This window comes from Hemitrygon akajei, chromosome 14 (genome assembly GCF_048418815.1).
Source record: "Hemitrygon akajei chromosome 14, sHemAka1.3, whole genome shotgun sequence".
NCBI classification, from domain to species: domain Eukaryota; kingdom Metazoa; phylum Chordata; class Chondrichthyes; order Myliobatiformes; family Dasyatidae; genus Hemitrygon; species Hemitrygon akajei.
The window spans coordinates 94,945,694-94,964,622 of NC_133137.1; the positions used below are offsets into that span (position 1 = coordinate 94,945,694).

Sequence of the window (18,929 nt, forward strand, 5' to 3'; positions counted from 1 at the left end):
AATTGGTTAACTCAAGTAGGACATTTTATCATATTAATTTAAGTCACAAGCATGTTATTTCTGGTAACTGTCAAATATTTTTGAAAAATTTAGTTCTCATAAAGCAGCACTAAGGGAGTTTTCTTTTTGGTGGTTGGAGTTTAAAGAGCAACATAACCCAAATCCTAATAAGGTCTGGTTTTTTTCTACATTTACCTGGACCACAAAGAGTAGCATTATGGTTCAACATCTGAGTTTAAAGAATAGTTGCTCAGACATTGCACCATTCCCTCAGTACTACACTGTAGTACTATGATCCCAGAACTAAACTCCTGGAATAGATTTGAATCATTGGCCTTCTGACACAGGCAAGGGTACAAATTGATTACATTATACCAAATACGAGGAAATCTGCAGATGCTGGAAATTCAAGCAACACACACAAAATGCTGGTGGAACGCAGCAATGCTTCTTCCTATAAATGCTGCCTGGCCTGCTGCATTCCACCAGCATTTTGTGTGTGTTACATTACTGTACACCAAATAACAGCTTCCACCTATTGGAGCCTCTTTCATGTAGCAAAATGTATAAATAAAGGGACTATTGTGAGATAAGATTGTTCATAATAAAAAATGAAAATTACAAATTTCATGACATTTCAATGATAATAAATGAGTCTGATTATGGTAAATATTTTGCAACTTACTACAGTTTTTGTTCTGGTAAAATATGATAGAATCTTCAGAATATGTACCTAAACGACATAAAAACTTTCTTGCAATGAGCAGTACCCTACTGCTAAAAAAAAGTTAATGCAAATCAACTGCAGTTAATGCAAATCAAAGAACCCAGTTTCTGGAAATCTGAAATTAAAACAGAATTTTACGAACACACAGGCGGCATCTTTGAGAAACAGATAATTTTCAGGTATGACCAGGGGCCGAGACTTGAAGCATTAACTGTTTCTTTTTCCCCCACATGCTGCCTGACCTGCTGGTTGTTTACAGTATTTTATTTTATTACTACTACTTCATATTTAAAAAAAAAAATATTTTGGAAGTTTTGACTGGTGTACAGGCTCAAGAATTGGAAAAACAAGAACCAACTAATGTACAGACAAACTATGTTTGGGTCGTTTCACCAAGAAGTTAAAAGAAGACATTTGAATGAAAGGAAAGCATCTATGAAGAAAGAATCAGCATCTGACAGTGCTATCAGAGCTATTGGTCTATTGACCAAGTGCAGTTTATAACTGTTATTCTCTACTGCTATGATATATGCGCGAGGCTGCCAATTAATGAAGTTCAAGGAAAAAGTAGAATAATTCAGAGAATTCACTCCTGAATTAATGTCCAAGAATTCTGAATTCCAGAATTTGACTTTAATTGTCATAAATCAGATAAAGCATGATTAATGAACTCTAAATCTTGTAGTTACTTAAGAGGGCATGCTTTTAATTTCAGGTTGCAAGTCAAACTTGGGAAATTTATTAGGTTCTTCCTCAATTCCTTGTGTAGTGTTAATTACTTAATGTGTTTGTAGTGTGACAACTTGAGGAGAGAAGAAAATGAATGATTTTTCAGTGATGTTTCTCGGTTTAATGAGCAACTTTTTTTTTAAACCCACCCCTCCCCTCCCCCACCAAAGATCCAAGAAAACATTCATGGCCCAAAAACAGGGGAACCTACTGCCATTTTGTGCTGTATAAGGAAAACAAAGATACAATGGATGCCATTAATGTGTTGTCTAAATTTCTGAGGTATGTTGAGTTGTCTGTTGTAACATGCCTTTTTTTAGTGTTTTATACATATTAATGAAATATTTTGCAGTTCTACTTTTGGTTAAAGTATCTTAATTAAAATAGATTAAATAATTCTAAGCATACCTTCATTGGTTTGAAGAGGTGGAACAGGTAGAAAGTTTGGATTAAACAGGATTACAGATTGAGAGAACAGTTGGAGTAAAGTTGAGTTGGATGAAAGGGGAGACATTTAAGAATAGCTGACAAAGTAATGGTGAATGGAGACAAAGGGGATATTTAAGGAGAAGAGAAAAGAAAACTAAACCATGCTAAGAGAACTGCTGCCACCTCCAACGGGATTCCGCCACCAAGTGCATCTTTGTCTCCCCTCCCCCACAACTTTCCCACTTTCTGCTTTCTGCAGGGATCGCTCCCTATGCAAGTCCCTTGTCCATTCATCCCTCCCCACTGATCTCCCTCTTGGCACTTACCCTTGCAAGCAGAACAAGTACTACACCTGCACCTACACCCCCTCCCTCAGTATTATTCAGGGCCCTAAACAGTCCTTCCAGGTGAGGCAACATTTCACCTGTGAGTCATTTGCTGTGAGACCAAACGTAGATTGGGAGATCATTTTGCTGGGCATCTGCGCTCGGGTCTGGCAGAACAAGCAGGATCTCCCAGTATCCATCCATTTTAATTCCACTTCCCATTCCCATTCCGATACGTTCATCCACGGCATCCTCCAGGAACGTAAGTTGCAGGAACAACACCTTATGTTCCATTTGGGTAACCTCCAATCTGATGGCATGAATATAGCTTTCTCAAACTTTGGATAATGCCCCCACCCCCCCACTCTTTCTCCTTTTCCCTCTCTTACCTCATCTCCTTGCCCTCCCATCGCCTCCCTTTGGTGCTCCTCTGCCCCTTTTTCTTTCTTCCATAGCTTTCTGTCTCTTTCACCAATCAACTTCCCAGCTCTTTACTTCATTCCTCACCCTCCAGGTTTCACCTATCACCTGGTGTTTCTCTCTCCCCTCCCCCTATCTTTTAAATCTACTCCTCAGCCTTTTTTTCTCCAGTCCTGCCGAGGGGTATTGGCCTGAAACGTTGACCGTACTTTTTTCTACAGATGCTGCCTGGCCTGCTGAGTTCTTCTAGCATTTTGTGCATGTTGCTTGGGTTTCCAGCATCTGCAGATGTTCTCTTGTCTCTAACCATGCCAATGATTTTCCTGTAATACCATGAGCACTTGGTAAGCAGCCTCATATGAGACACCTTGTCAAAGGCCTTCTGAACGTCCAAATATACAACATCCACTGCATCCCCTTCATCTATCCTACTTGTAATCTCCTCAAAGAATTCCAGCAGGTTCATCAGGCAAGATTTTCCCTCAAGGAAACTATACTGACTTTGTCCTATCTTGTCTTGTGTCTCCAAATGCTCCATAACCTCATCCTTAACAATTGATTCTAAGATCTTCCCAACTACTGAGGTCAGGCTAACGGGTCTATAATTTCCTTTCTGCTGCCTTCCTCCTTTCTTAAAGAATGGAATGGAATTTTCCAGTCCTCTGAGTCCAATGATTTTTGAAAGATCATTACTAATGCCTCCACAATCTCGACCACTACCTCTATCAGAATCCTAGGATGCAGTTCATCTGGTGTGAGTGACTTACATACTTTTAGGTCTTTCAGCTTTTTGAGCACCTTTGAAGATTGATGCAAAATACTCATTTAGTTTATCTGCCATCTCCTTGGCCCCTGTTATTACAGTCGGCCCTCCTTATCCGCGGATTCAACCAACCGTGGATCTGGAAAACCCGGAAGTTCTCTCTACAGCACTCGTTGCTTGAGCACGTACAGACTTTTTTTCTTGTCATTATTCCCTAAACAATACAGTATAACAACTATTTACATAGCATTTACATTATATTAGGTATTATAACTAATCTAGAAATGACTTAAAAGTACAGGCAGTCCCCGGGTTATGAATGAGTTCCATTCCTGAGTCTGTCTTTAAGTCGGATTTGAAGTTGGAACAGGTACATCCGGTATTATTTAGTCTCAGTTAGTTAAATGTTTTTCTTAGTATATAGTACATATTTAACCTTTCTATGCATATAAAACACTTAAGAAACATACGTATTTCGATAATTAAACTACTGCGTTGCTTAGTAATAATTGTAGCTTTCATTGCGGCAGGGCCTTTCACATTCTCCATTAAAATTGTTCTGATCGTTGACCGACTGTAGCCTAACGCTTTTCCACTGACCGATGGCGTTTCACCTCTTTCCAATCACTTTATTACTTCCACCTTATTTTCAATCGCGATCATGATTATTTTTGTGAACAGAAACACTGCGGATTCAGAGCTGCGCCGCCAGGTCCTAATGTCCTCCGCACGGAGACTGTTAAATAAAGTCTGGGGTTCCGCTGGATCCTAAAGACCACTGCATTGGTACATGTTAAATAAGGGACTTGAGCATCCGCGAATTTTGGTATCCGCGGGGGGTCCTGGAACCAATCCCCTGCGGATAAGGAGGGCCAACTATATTTCTCTTGCCGAGTTTTCTAGCAGTTCTATATCTTTTATTTTTTAAAATATTCTTGAAAAAACTTTTACTTTGGTATTGTTTGCTAGCTTGCTTTCATATTTCATCTTGTAATGATTCTTTTAGTTGCTCTCTGTAGGGCTTTAAAAGCTTCCCAATCCTCTACCTTCCGACTAGTTTTTGCCCTGTCTTTGCTTTTACATTAGCTTTGACTTTCCTTGTTATCCACCTTGTACTGTTTTGCCATTTGAGTATTTCTTTGTTTTTGGAAATCATCTATCTTGCACCTTCCTCATTTTCCCCAGAAACTCACCATTGCTGCGCTGCTGTCCTTCCTGTCAACATCTTCCAATTTGCTTTGACCAACTCCTCTCTCATATCACTGTAACTTCCTTTACTCCACTGAAATACTGCTACATCAGACTTTACTTTCTCCCTATCAAATTTCAAGTTGAACTCAATCATATTGTGATCACTGGTTCCTAAATGTTCTTTTACCTTAAGCTCCTTAATCACCTCCAATTCATTACATAACACCCAATCTAGTATAACTAATCCCCTAGTAGGCTCAACGACAAACTGATCTAAAAAGCCATCTCGTAGGCATTCAACAAACTCAAATCTCTTGAGTTCAATTTCTAATCTGATTTTCCCAATCAACCTGCATGTGGAAATCTCCCATGACTGTCATAACATTGCCCTTTAGACACACCTATTCTATTCCCTGTTGTAGTCTGTGGTCCACATCCCAGCTACTGTTGAGAGGCCTGTAGATAACTGCCTTCGGGGTCCTTTTACACTTACAGTTTCTGAACTCAAACCACAAGGATTCAACATCTTCAGATCCTATGTCACGTCTTTCTATTGATGTGATGCCATCCTCTACCAGCAGAGCCACTCCACCCTCTCTGCCTACCTTCCCATCCCTCCAATACAACTTGCAAGTTTGGACATTTAGCTCCCAACTACAGCCATTCTTCAGCCATGATTCAGTGATGGCCACATCATCATACTTGTCTGTAATAGTGCAACAAGATCATCCACCTTATTTCTTACACTCCCGTATGTAATGAAGCAAACAGCCTATATATATATGTTCCTAGGATTTAAGTCCAAAATAAAATTATGAGAGCTACCAATGTTTAGGGTTTTAGGGGTATTACTGCATATGTACCACAGTATGTGTTCAACTTCAGAATTTGTTTACATCAATTTAAAATAATCTGATCTGCCAACAGTTTCTTAATTAACAATTTTCTATGGTAGAACCAATAAATCTTTAAATCATTTGTACTGCAGTGAAACCAAGTGTAATAATTTGTAGAGTAATCACTATTTGGCCCTTGCATATAGAAATCACAACAAACCCATGCTGTCTTACCTTTGTGGCTCCATTTTTTTAAATTCCTAGAATATGGAATAGAATTGCAAGCTTGAAACTGCAGAGAAAAGTTCTGAAATCCGTTTGCAAGTTGTGAAGTAGTCCTGCAAACTTTAGTTCTCAGTTTTTATTATTTAAATCAAGTTCAAAGCTAGAAATTGGTTTGAAGCAAGTCTGAGTTGTTGATATCCTTTGCCCTAAAACAATAGGGAGATTTGTGAAAGACCTATGTTTATTTCAATCTAAATTTGAAAAAGAATACCTTTTATGAAACTAAAATGTAACCTTTCAGTTTTGTTTTCCTATTTTATCGTATAAACATTTTCTTTACTATTTCTGCAGAGTCAAACCAAACATATTTTCATACATGGGAACCAAAGATAAAAGGGCTATAACTGTTCAAGAAATTGCAGTTGTAAAGTAAGTATTAGCAGATAATGATTAAGATGATTAAGACATCATTAAGATGTCAGAACAATAAACCTTTCAATCACTTAAACACCATTTCTTGTAGAATGTGACTGGCATGTGCTTGTTTTTAGAAATGTTTCTTCAAAACCTTAATGGTAGCCTTTTCTTCAGAACTTGTTGCAAACTGGTATTTATTTCCAGGGCTTTATGGTATGGTTACACTTATAGACACTGTAGTTTAATTTAAATGATGTACACAGAGCCACTTCCAACCAGTTTATTAATGGTGAGCCTTATCAGCAGTTTTTGAACATCAGTGACTGGTGACATTTAAAAACATTTGAAAATACTTAGAACTGATCATGTTGTTAAATAAGTTGAGTGGTTAAAGAAAACAAAACATTTAAATTAATACACACAAAATGCTGGAGGAACTCAGCAGACCAGGAAGCATCTGTGGAAAAGAGTAAACAGTTGACTTTTCAGGACTGGACAATGAGATGAGAAGTCAGTATAAGAAGGTGCAGGAAGGGGAGGAAGTACAATGTAGTAGGTAATAGATGAGGGGGAGGTAAAGAGCTGGGAAGTCGATTAGTTGAAGAGATAAAGGGCTAGAGAAGGGGGATCTGATAAGAGAGGACAAAAGGCCATGGAAGAAAAGGCAGGGAAAGGAGCACCAGAGGGAGGTGATGGGCAGGTAAGGACATAGCTGAGAGAGGGAAATGGGAATGGTGAAGAAGAGGAAAGTGGGGCCATTACCAGAAGTTTGCAAAATTGATGCTCATACCATTAGGTTGGAGGCTACTCAGACGGAATATAAAGTGTTGCTCCTCCAACCTGAGTGTGGCTTCATTGCAACAGTAGAGGAGGCCATGGACTTACATGTCAAAATGGGAATGAGAAGTGGAATTAAAATGGATGGCCTCCGGGAGATCCCGCTTTTTTCTGGCAGATGGAGCAGAGTTGCTCATCAAAGCAGCTTCCCAATCTGCTCAGGTCTCACCGAGATACAGGAGAGACAGAATGCATACCGGAAGCACCGAATGCAGTGGATGACCCCAAAAGACTCACAGCTGAAGTGTCGCCTCACTTGGAAGGACTGCTTGGGGCCCTGAATGGTAGGGAGGAGGTGTAAGGTCAGGTGTGGCACTTATTCCGCTTGCAACGATAAATGCGTGGAGGGAGATCAATGGGGAGGGACGAATGAACAAGGGAGTCAGGTGGGGAGCGCTCCCTGTGGAAAGCAGAACTTCAGGGACGGGGGGGGGGTGCTGGAGATGTGTTTAGTGGTGGGATCCCATTGGAGATGGTGGGAACTCGCGGAGAATTATGTGCTGGATGCGGGAGGTGGTAGGTGATGACAAGAGGAGCTCTATCCATGATGGTATGGCAGGTGGATGGGTGAGGGTAGCGTTGAATGTGGAGGAAGAAAAGCCTCTTTCTTTGAAGAAGGAGGACATCTCATTAGTTCTAGAATAAAAAGCCTCATCCTGAGAGCAAATACAGTGGAGATGGAGGAATTGAGAAAAGGAGATGGCATTTTTACAAATGATAGGATGGGAAGAGTTATAGTCCAGGTAGCTGTAAGAATCAGTGGGTTTAAAAAATATATCAGTCAATAAACTGTCTACAAAGATAGAGAAAGGGGAGGGAGAGGTTGGAAATGGACCAGGTTAATTTAAGCACAGGATGGAAATTGGAGACAAAGTTAATGAACTTAACGAGCTCAGCATGAGTGCAGGAAGCAACACCAATGCAGTTGTTGATTTAGTGTAGGAAAAGTTGGCGAGTGATACCAGTGTAAGCTTGGAACATAGACTGTTCCATGTATCCAACAAGAAGGCAGCATAGCTGGGACCCATGCGTGTGCCCATGGCTACACCTTTTGTTTGGAAGTGGGAGGAACCAAAAGAGAAATTAATGAGAGCAGGGACCAGTTCTGCCAGATGGAGGAGAGTGGTGGTGGAAAAGAACTGGTTAAGTCTGGTGTCCAGAAAGAAATGGACAGCTTTGAGGCCTTCCTGATGGGGGTGGGGTGGTGGGGGGGGGGGGTGAATGTGTATAAGGACTGGATACCTCAAGTGAAAATGAGATGATCAGGTTCAGGGAACTTGAAGTCATTGAAAAGATCACGAGCATGTGAAGTGATACGGATGTAGATAGGAAGAGACTGAACCTGGGGGATAAAACACAGTCAGGGTATGCAGATATAAATTTGATGCGGCAGGAACAAGTAGAAACAATGTGTTTACCTGGACAAGCCAGTTTATGAATCTTGGGTAGGAGGTGGAGACAGGAGGAGTGGGGTAAGGGAACTATGAGGTTGGTGGTAGTGGATGGGAGATCCTCAGATTTAATCAGGTCAGTAATGGTGCGGATAACAATGGCACGATGCTCCTGGTGGGATCCTGTATTCAAGGGATAAGAGGAGTTGTCAGAGCTGTCGCCTGGCCTCAGCAAAGTCAAGGTCAGTCCACCAGACTACAGCAACCTTCTTAGTTAAACATTTAATTTAATTATTAAAATACTAATTATCCTGCCTTGTGCATTCCTTCCTATTGTTTTAAGTGGTTTCACCTAAGCTATGTGCATTCAATACACAGATTTGCCAGGAAAACGACTGATAAATGGAAGAGAGTTGGTGCTCTGTTCCTGGGCTCCCCAAGGACTTTTCAGGAATTTAAGGACTTCTGTTTGCACAAATAGTTTTCTTCTTTTATTATGAAGAACAAACATTGTACATCACTATTTTAATCCCTGTTGGAGAGGGGAGGGTTGAATTTTCACCATGACTGCATCATACAGTCATTAATCAATAAGAAACCATTAATTATACCTGAGTAAGCTTCTATTATTAAAGATACATTGGTATAGCCAAAGAAACAAATGTCTCATTCAGACTTCCATTGGAAAGTCAATTCATTTACTGAAAGCTTATTAACTTTAACAGTTTGTTGAGATTGAAATTTGTGTTATTACTTTAAGTGCGCTTTCTTTTGGGCACCCCTGCTCAAAATTTCTGTTACTGTGAATAGCTAAGCGGGTAAAAGATGACCTGATTTCCAAAAGGCATAAAGTTAAAGATGACATATTTCTTTAATATTTTAAGCAAGATTACTTTTTTATTTCCATCTTTTGTAGTTTCAAAATAACAAAAAAGGAAAAGGGCCCAGAGCAAAAGTTTGGGCACCCTGTATGGTCAGTACTTACTAACACCCCCTTTGGCAAGTATCACAGCTTGTAAATGCTTTCTGTAGCCAGCTAAGAGTCTTTCAATTCTTGTTTGGGGGATTTTCGCCCATTGCAAAAGGCTTCTAGTTCTGTGAGATTCTTGGGCCGTCTTGTATGCACTGCTCTTTTGAGATCTATCTGAAGATTTTCCATGATGTTTAGGTCGGGGTCTGTGAGGGCCATGGCATAACCTTCAGCTTGCGCCTCTTGAGGTAGTCTTGTGGATTTTGAGGTGTGTTTGGGATCATTATCCTGTTGTAGAAGCCATCCTCTTTTCATCTTCAGCTTTTTTACAGACGGTATGATGTTTGCTTCCAGAATTTGCTGGTATTTAATTGAATTCATTCTTCCCTCTACTAGTGAAATGTTCCCTGTGCCACTGGCTGCAACACAACCATATAACAATTACAGCACGGAAACAGGCCATCTCGGCCCTTCTAGTCTGTGCCAAACACTTACTCTCACCTAGTCCCACCGACCTGCACTCAGCCCATAACCCTCCATTCCTTTCCTGTCCATATACCTATCAAATTTTACTTTAAATGACAATATCGAACCTGACTCTACCACTTCTACTGGAAACTCGTTCCACACAGCTACCACTCTCTGAGCAAAGAAGTTTCCCCTTGTGTTACCCCTAAACTTTTGCCCCCTAACTCTCAACTCATGTCCTCTTGTTTGAATCTCCCTTACTCTCAATGGAAAAAGCCTATCCATGTCAACTCTATCTATCCTGCTCATAATTTTAAATACCTCTATCAAGTCCCACCTCGACCCTCTACGCTCCACAGAATAAAGACCTAACTTGTTCAACCTTTCTCTGTAACTTAGGTGCTGAAACCCTGGTAACATTCTAGTAAATCTCCTTTGTATTTTCTCTATTTTGTTGACATCTTTCCTATAATTCAGTGACCAGAACTGTACACAATACTCCAAATTTGGCCTTGCCAATGCCTTCTACAATTTTAACATTACATCCCAACTCCTATACTCAATGCTCTGATTTATAAAGGCCAGCATACCAAAAGGTTTTTTCACCACCCTATCCACATGAGATTCCACCTTCAGGGAACTATGCACCATTATTCCTAGATCACTCTGTTCTACTGCATTCCTCAATGCCCTACCATTTACCATGTATGTCCTATTTTGATTAGTCCTACCAAAATGTAGCACCTCACACTTATCAACATTAAACTCCATCTGCCATGTTTCAGCCCACTCTTCTAACTGGCTTAAATCTCTCTACAAGCTTTGAAAGCCTACTTCATTATCCACAATGCCACCTATCTTAGTATCATCTGCATACTTACTAATCCAATTTACCACCCCATCATCCAGATCATTAATGTATATGACAAACAACATTGGACCCAGTACAGATCCCTGAGCCACACCACTAGTCACCTGCCTCCAACCTGACAAACAGTTACCCACTACTATTCTCTGGCATCTCCCATCCAGCCACTGTTGAATCCATTTTACTACTTCAATATTAATACCTAACGATTGAACCTTCCTAACTAACCTTCCATGTGGAACCTTGTCAAAGGCCTTACTGAAGTCCATATTGACAACATCCACTGCTTTACCCTCATCAACTTTCCTAGTAACCTCTTCAAAAAATTCAATAAGATTTGTCAAATATAACCTTCCACGCACAAATCCATGTTGACTGTTCCTAGTCAGACCCTGTCTGTCCAGATAATTATATATACCATCTCTAAGAATACTTTCCATTAATTTACCCACCACTGACGTCAAACTTACAGGCCTATAATTGCTAGGTTTACTCTTAGAACCCTTTTTAAACAATGGAACAACATGAGCAATACGCCAATCCTCCGGCACCATCCCCATTTCTACTGACATTTGAAATATTTCTGTCAGAGCCCCTGCTATTACTACACTAACTTCCTTCAAGGTCCTACGGAATATCCTGTCAGGACCCGGAGATTTATCCACTTTTATATTCCTTAAAAGCGCCAGTACTTCCTCCTCTTTAATCATCATAGTTTCCATAACTTCCCTACTTGTTTCCCTTACCTTACACAATTCAATATCCTTCTCCTTAGTGAATACCGAAGGAAAGAAATTGTTCAAAATCTCCCCCATCTCTTTTGGCTCCATTCTGATTCTCTAAGGGACCAATTTTATCCCTCACTATCCTTTTGCTATTAATATAACTGTAGAAACCCTTCGGATTTATTTTCACCTTACTTACCAAAGCAACCTCATATCTTTTAGCTTTTCTAATTTCTTTCTTAAGATTCTTTTTACATTCTTTATATTCCTTGAGCACCTCATTTACTCCATGCTGCTTATATTTATTGTAGATATCTCTCTTTTTCCAAACCAAGTTTCCAATATCCCTTGAAAGCCGTGGCTTTCTCAAACTTTTAACCTTTCCTTTCAACCTAACAGGAACATAATGATTCTGTATCCTCAAAATTTCATCTTTAAGGGTGAAAGCCCAAAGCATCAATCCACCCCTGTGCTTAACAGTTGGAGAGGTGTTCTTTTCATGAAATTCTGCACCTTTTTTTTCTCCAAACATACCTTTGTTCATTGTGGCCAAGAAGTTCTATTTTAACTTCATCAGTCCACAGGACTTGTTTCCAAAATGCATCAGGCTTGCTTAGATGTTCCTTTGTAAACTTCTGATGCTGAATACTGTGGTGAGGATGCAGGTAAGGTTTTCTTCTGATGACACTTCCATGAAGGTCATATTTGTGCAAGTGTCACTGCACAGTAGAACAATGCACTGCCACTCTGGAGTCTGCTAAATCTTCCTGAAGGTCTTTTGCAGTCAAACGGGGGTTTTGATTTGCCTTTCTAGCAATCCTACAAGCAGTTCTCTCAGAAAGTTTTCTTGGTCTTCCAGACCTCAACTTAACCTCCACTGTTCCTGTTAACCGCCATTTCTTAATTACATTACGAACTGAGGAAATGGCTACCTGAAAACACTTTGTTATCATCTTACAGCATTCTTCTGCTTTGTGGGCATCATTTATTTTAACTTTCAGAGTGCTAGGCAGCGGCTTAGAGGAGCCCATGGCTGCTGATTGTTGGGACAAAGTTTGAGGAGTCAGGGTATTTATAAAGCTTTGAAATTTGCATCACCTGGCCTTTCGTAACGATGACTGTGAACAGGCCATAGCCCTGACAAGCTGATTAATGTCTGAGACCTTGGTAAAAGTTATCTGAAAGCTCAGATCTCTTGGTGTGCCCAAACTTTTGCATGGTGCTCCTTTCCTTTTCTTCACTCTAAAATTGTAAAAAAAAACAAAAATAATACACTAATCTTGCTTAAGATGTTGAAAAGAATGCTTCATCTTTAACTTTATGACTTTTGGAGATCAGTTCATCTTCTACTCACTTAACTATTCACAGTAACAGAAATTTTGACAAGGGGTGCCCAAACTTTTGCATGCCACTGTATTAATATCATTTCAATTGAAATGAGAATCTGAAATTTTATAACCTGTTTCTATTTGTATCATGTTGATGCTATGTTTTTTAATTTCTTAACAGAATCACAGCGCAGAGACTTTCTCATCTAAACAAATGTTTAATGAACTTCAGGCTAGGCAATTTCAGTTACAAAAAATATCCCTTGAAATTGGGAGAATTGCAAGGAAATCATTTTACAGTTGTTCTAAGGTAAGATTATTGTGGAAACGAGAAATCTGTTGTAACTGCATTGCTAAAGTCATAGTATCATGGGTATAGTGTGTTGGTGCCAGAAAGCGTAGTAACACTTGCAGGCTGTCCCCAACACCCTCTCAGGTGTTTTGGTTGTTAATGCAAACAACACGTTTCATTGTATGTTTTGATGTGCAGGTGATAAATGAATTTGAATCTTGAATTTTGATAAAGTCAGTTGTCCCATGGTAACATAACAGTTAGCATGGCTATTACAGCTGTGGGTGTCAGAGCTTGGAGTTCAATCCCAGCACCCTCTGCAAGGAGTCTTTACATCTTCCCCATGGAATGCTTGGCTTTTCCCTGGGTGCTTCAGTTTCCTCCCACAGTCCAAAGACACACTGGGTAGATTAATTCATCATTGTAAATTGTCCCGTGATTAGGTTAGGGTTAAATCGGGTTCGTGGAGGGTAGCTGGATTGCTCAAAGGGCCAAAAGGCCTACTTCATGCTGTATCACTAAATTAATTAATAGATAGATAGATAGATAGATAGATACTTTATTCATCCCCATGGGGAAATTCAACTTTTTTTCCAATGTCCCATACACTTGTTGTAGCAAAACTAATTACATACAATACTTAACTCAGTAAAAAATATGATATGCATCTAAATCACTATCTCAAAAAGCATTAATAATAGCTTTTAAAAAGTTCTTAAGTCCTGGCGGTAGAATTGTAAAGCCTAATGGCATTGGGGAGTATTGACCTCTTCATCCTGTCTGAGGAGCATTGCATCGATAGTAACCTGTCGCTGAAACTGCTTCTCTGTCTCTGGATGGTGCTATGTAGAGGATGTTCAGAGTTATCCATAATTGACCGTAGCCTACTCAGCGCCCTTCGCTCAGCTACCAATGTTAAACTCTCCAGTACTTTGCCCACGACAGAGCCCGCCTTCCTTACCAGCTTATTAAGACGTGAGGCGTCCCTCTTCTTAATGCTTCCTCCCCAACACGCCACCACAAAGAAGAGGGTGAATGACGCCAACCTTCTTAGGAAGTACAATTGACTAAGTCCTAATACAAACGGGCATTATTTCTTAAAAGTCCTTGCCTTTCTACGACTGTGCAGGGTGGAGGTTAATCTGTTAAAAGTTTCTCTGTCTTTACCTGCTGTAACATTGTGCGCAGATCTGTGTTATGTGTATGACAGGGTCCAAATGATGCAATATAGCAAGTGTCTCCATGTTCTAGACGTCTAATTTTGTTGGCAAATCTCATCCTGAATCCGAAGGGGTGGGTGTAAATTGGTGACCTCTATCCATGTATTTGTTTCTTCATTGTCAAACAGGAGAAATTGTACTGGGGATAAGGAATCGGCAAAGAAATTAAATAGTTTGTTCCCATCTTCTCAGAAGAGCCATAAATCTTGTGAGAATGCATAGCTGAAATAAATGAGCATCAGTAAAAATAGTGAAACTGTAGTAAAGAAATTAATGAGACTGAAAGCCACCTGGTGCTTTCTGAAAGTCCTCAATAGCTGCATCCTAAGGTTTGGAAAAAGCAGAATATTGAGACACTGGAAGCACGTTCCAAAATCTGTAACAGATAGCATACAGTATAGGAATAAAATACTTGTTTTCAGATTGAATGGTTGTGACTACTAGGGAATGGGAAAGGTTCCAATTTGGGCATCCACTATTGACAATCTCTTATTAATTTGAATGAGGGGAGCTTAGTGTAATATATTAATGTTTGCCGACAATCAAAGCTTAGATACATAAAGGCTTCGAGCAGATGTAGATAGGTTTGTTGAGCTGTCGAGGACGTAGTAGGAAGATGGTAATGTAGAAGTATGGAATGTCATCCACTTTCACTTGTTACATACACCTGTTAGGGTGCATTCTCCAGATACCTTATGAGGTAACCGTAGCCTTCAGCCAGGAGCATATGTCATCAGGTGGTTTCCAACCTTCATAGAGTGTTTCAACCCTTAACTATGACACTCTCCAGTTGTTGGGCCAGCACTGGTGGCCAAGTCACTGCCCATCTGCTCCTGGCTTCTAGCTTTCCTCCTCTCGCCTACTCCAAATCCAACAAGAGGCTTGTTCTGCCTCTTCCCCCATCCTACGAGCTGGTTGTTTTTTCCCTTTTGTCCAGGCCCAGAGCTGTCAACAACCACCACACTGATTTGGCTGGGAAACCTCTGCAGCCGATCTCCACAGGGAACAACCATGCCTGCCATCCCTTGTCTTTGCATCCTGCACTAAGGGCTGGTACTTCAAGGCCTTTCTTTCGTGGATTTCATCCCATCCCTCCTCCCATGGCACCATCAGCTCATCCAGATTTGATTTCCGGTCTTCAGTTGACCACAATACAATGTCCGGGCAAAGGCTTATGTGCACTGCCTCCGGGAACTGCAGCCTCCTTCCCACATCAACCCTTGTCTCCCAGGACCTGGCCGTTAGCAGCAGATTTAGCTTTGGTTGTTTGGTTACGAAAGGCCTGGCTCCCTCTTTGATGAAGGTGATGGCCTTCCTCAAATCTGTGCCTGCCGTCCTCTTCTTGCATCTCTCTCGCTCTAGTGTGTCAGCAAGAACCAGCAGCACCTTATCATGGCACCACCTATACCACCCTTGAATTAGAACTGTTTTACACCCAGACAGTGTATGAGCTAGTGTCTCCTTTTGACCACAGAGCTTACAATTTGGGTCCTCTCTCATCCCCCATGTGTACAGATGTATTGGCGAAGGAAGGGTGTCATACACGGATCGCAAGAGAAAGGAAATACGGAAGGGCTCCAGTCTCCATAACTCTGCCCATGAGATCTTGTGCTTGGGCAGATCCCATTTTGTCCAGGCACCCTGGGACGCTTGTTCCACTGCCTTTGACATCTGCTTCTCTTCCTCACGGATCTGTACTTCTGCCTGTACCATTTCTCGCCTGTTCCGTGTGCTTGCGTTTCCCCACTGCCGGAAGTGAACTGAGCCGAGGCCTTGCCCCCCGACGCAGGGGTTGCTGATGAGAGAAAACAGTGTACTATTTTTAAATGGTAGAAGATTGGAAGGTGTCTGTGATCAGAGGAATGTAGGTGATCTTGATACAAATCTCTTAAAGCTAACATGCAGGTAGAACAAGCATTTAGGTCAATAAATAGTGCATTGGTTTTATTGCAAGTGGATTTGAATTAAGAATAAAAATATCCTGTGTCATTTATATGTGGAAATGATGAGACCACATTGGGGACATTGTGCACAGCTCTATTTAATAATATACCCTATTTAATAATGATATGTCTGCATCTGTAGTGTATGTTCACCTGATTGATTCTTTAAACTGGGGGTTTGTTCGATGTGGATTGTCTATCCAGAGTAGACCTTTCACCCTTGGGGTCAGAGTAGACTTTCACCCTTGAGGTCAGAATAATGAGAAATTATCTCATTGAAATGTACAAAATTCCAATAGGGTTTAACCAGGTAGATTAAGGGATATGTTTCTCTGAGCTGGGATATCCAGAACTAGGGATGACAAGCTCAAAATAAAAGCAACTGAGATGAGAAGAATTATCTTCACCCTAAGAAAAGTGAATCTTTGAACATTTCTATCCAATGATTTGCGGAGGCTCAGTCATCCAGTATTGCTGTGATTACGTGTGATATATTTACTCATGTTAAGATAATTGAGGGAGATTGTATGAGAAGGTGGCATTGGAGTAAAATACATTCATGGTCATGTTTGTAGTGGAACAGATGCAGGGGGCCAAGTAATCAACTCTTACTATTTATTTGTTATTCTATCCTCAAATGAATTTGTAACCTCTTTGTTCTTTTGAGCATTAAACCTAGAAGAAGAAAATGAAGGGAATTTGATTTTAAATCTCAATGGAAAACTAAGTCTACAGTCCAGATGGTGTGATTGGTTAAAAGTAGATGTTTGGATATTAGCTTTAACACAGCGATTTCTCTTTATTAAAGATAGCCTATATTTTGGAACAGGATTTGATAGACATTGCTTTGCTAACTACACTAACATTTGATAGTCAACGAATATACTATTGTTCTTGAGACAAGAAACAAAATTATCAATTTGGGAGCCTATCTTAACTGCACATAAGATGGTTATAGAAATAGTTACTTATCTCACATTTGAATGCAAAAAAAGACAGCATACAAGCATAAAACTAAACTTTCATTATCTTTTTTATCATTGAAGAATGGAAGAGGCTCCATTTAGCATCACAAACTACTGATCTTTGGCAGTGAATTGTTCAATAAACTGTTAAAAGGAAAAGGGAAACCACAAGGGTGTGTTTAAATTGACAAGTCATGTTGACAATCTTGCCTGTTAAATTTTGTAATCATGTGTTGGGAGCTGTATTTATGGTTTGGTTTTAAATTCTATTAGGAATATCACCGGATCAGATTTGCAAGTAGAGCATGCCATGACTTCACTCAGGGATATCGGATTTATTAACTACTATGGAATGCAAAGATTTGGAACAACAGCAGTTCCTACTTACCAAGTGGGAAAGTAAGTTGTACCTTCATTAAGAATTGTAGAAACTGCAGAATAAAATATTGCTCTGAAAATAAAAACAACAGCTAATTATTCTTGGTTCAGTTCCCAGAGAAAATAAAAATGGTAGATCCTAAACATGGCCCCCAAATTGATTGCTTGACTTTGTTGTAATTGAAAATATTCTTGATAACTGAAGCTTATGCATCTCACCAAACAGCCAAGAAAATTAAAAGAGCTTGCATCAATGTAAGAATTTTTCATCTCCTAATATCCAAGGGTGTTTCACAACAAGGAGTACTTTTGAAATTGAGCCAATGTGAATAAATTGGTGGATAACCTGTATTCAGCAAAGCTCTAGAGAGACAATGAGATAAAAGATTGATTTTACTCATGTTGATTGAAGGAGAAAAGTTCAGCAGAAATCTTGTAGTTTTGAGGATCTTTCCAAGTTAAACTACATGGGGTGCCATGGTAGCATAGCAGTTATCATGACACAGTTACGATTTGGGCGTCAGAGTTCAATTCCAATGTCCTCTGTAAGCAAGGTTGTATGCTCCTTTCCATGTACATGTAGGTTTCCTCCAAGGCTCCAGTTTCCTCCTGCAGTCCAAAGATATACCAGTTAGTAGGTTAATTGGTCATTGTAAATTGTCCTGTAACTAGGCTAGGGCTAAATCAGTGGGTTGCTAGGCAGCACAGCTCAAAGCACCAGAAGGGCCTGTTCTGCGCTGTGTCTCTAAATAAGGTTATTTAAAGAAAGTGGTTAAATAGGTCCTCATCCAGGAAATGGTAAATCTGATAAGCAGAGCTCAACAATGCATTGAAAAGTCTGCTGAGATTATGTGTTCATAATGTGATTGAACACCTGAACTTCTAACTTGGAGGTTGGAGTGCTATAGCTGAGCTAGTTCTAATCCTCAAACTACCTCGGTGTTAGAACCAAAACATTTTTGACTCTTATTCTGACCAAATTCTGTTTATTTAAGTAAATTTTTAAACTTATTTCACAAGCTTTCAATGTTCTTGATTTAAAAAAAAGATAGTTTCAAATATTAAAATTAACTGTCTTCATTTCATATTAAGTAATACCATTATTGACAAATAAAATAGTTAAATTATTAATCTTCATTGAAGTGAATTTGGTCCAAAGTTGTTTGATGTAGTTAAAATCCACACTATAAGAAAGACAAATGTCAAATTAAACCAGGGTTTTACTTGTTTCTGTCTGTCTGTCTTAATATATTTGTCAACTGTCAATTTATCTATACTATCCTTTGGCCTTAACAATAACATGCTTACAGATACTGATTGCAACTGCCAATTTCCTGATGTAGAATGGTGTGCTTGAAACAGGCTGTTACTTTTCAGAAACACTCTGCACTCATGATGGATTTGGCAATTAAGTCATAGTTTGCTGAGTACTTCAAAAAGATTCCCGCTGCTGCCTGTGAGCAGGCAGTTTGTACTTTCTC

General features: G+C 39.8%; 1 protein-coding gene across 2 annotated transcripts in view; it reads left to right on the top strand.

The window, feature by feature from the left end:
• Positions 1 to 18,929, top strand: part of pus7 (pseudouridine synthase 7) — a 60,306-nt gene that overhangs the window by 24,594 nt on the left and 16,783 nt on the right. For both annotated transcript variants that reach the window (XM_073066675.1, XM_073066676.1), the window contains exons 6-9: positions 1,627 to 1,738; positions 5,998 to 6,075; positions 12,832 to 12,960; positions 17,344 to 17,469. In XM_073066675.1, coding sequence (XP_072922776.1) covers positions 1,627 to 1,738; positions 5,998 to 6,075; positions 12,832 to 12,960; positions 17,344 to 17,469 — 445 coding nt within the window. The remainder of the gene's footprint in view (positions 1 to 1,626; positions 1,739 to 5,997; positions 6,076 to 12,831; positions 12,961 to 17,343; positions 17,470 to 18,929) is intronic.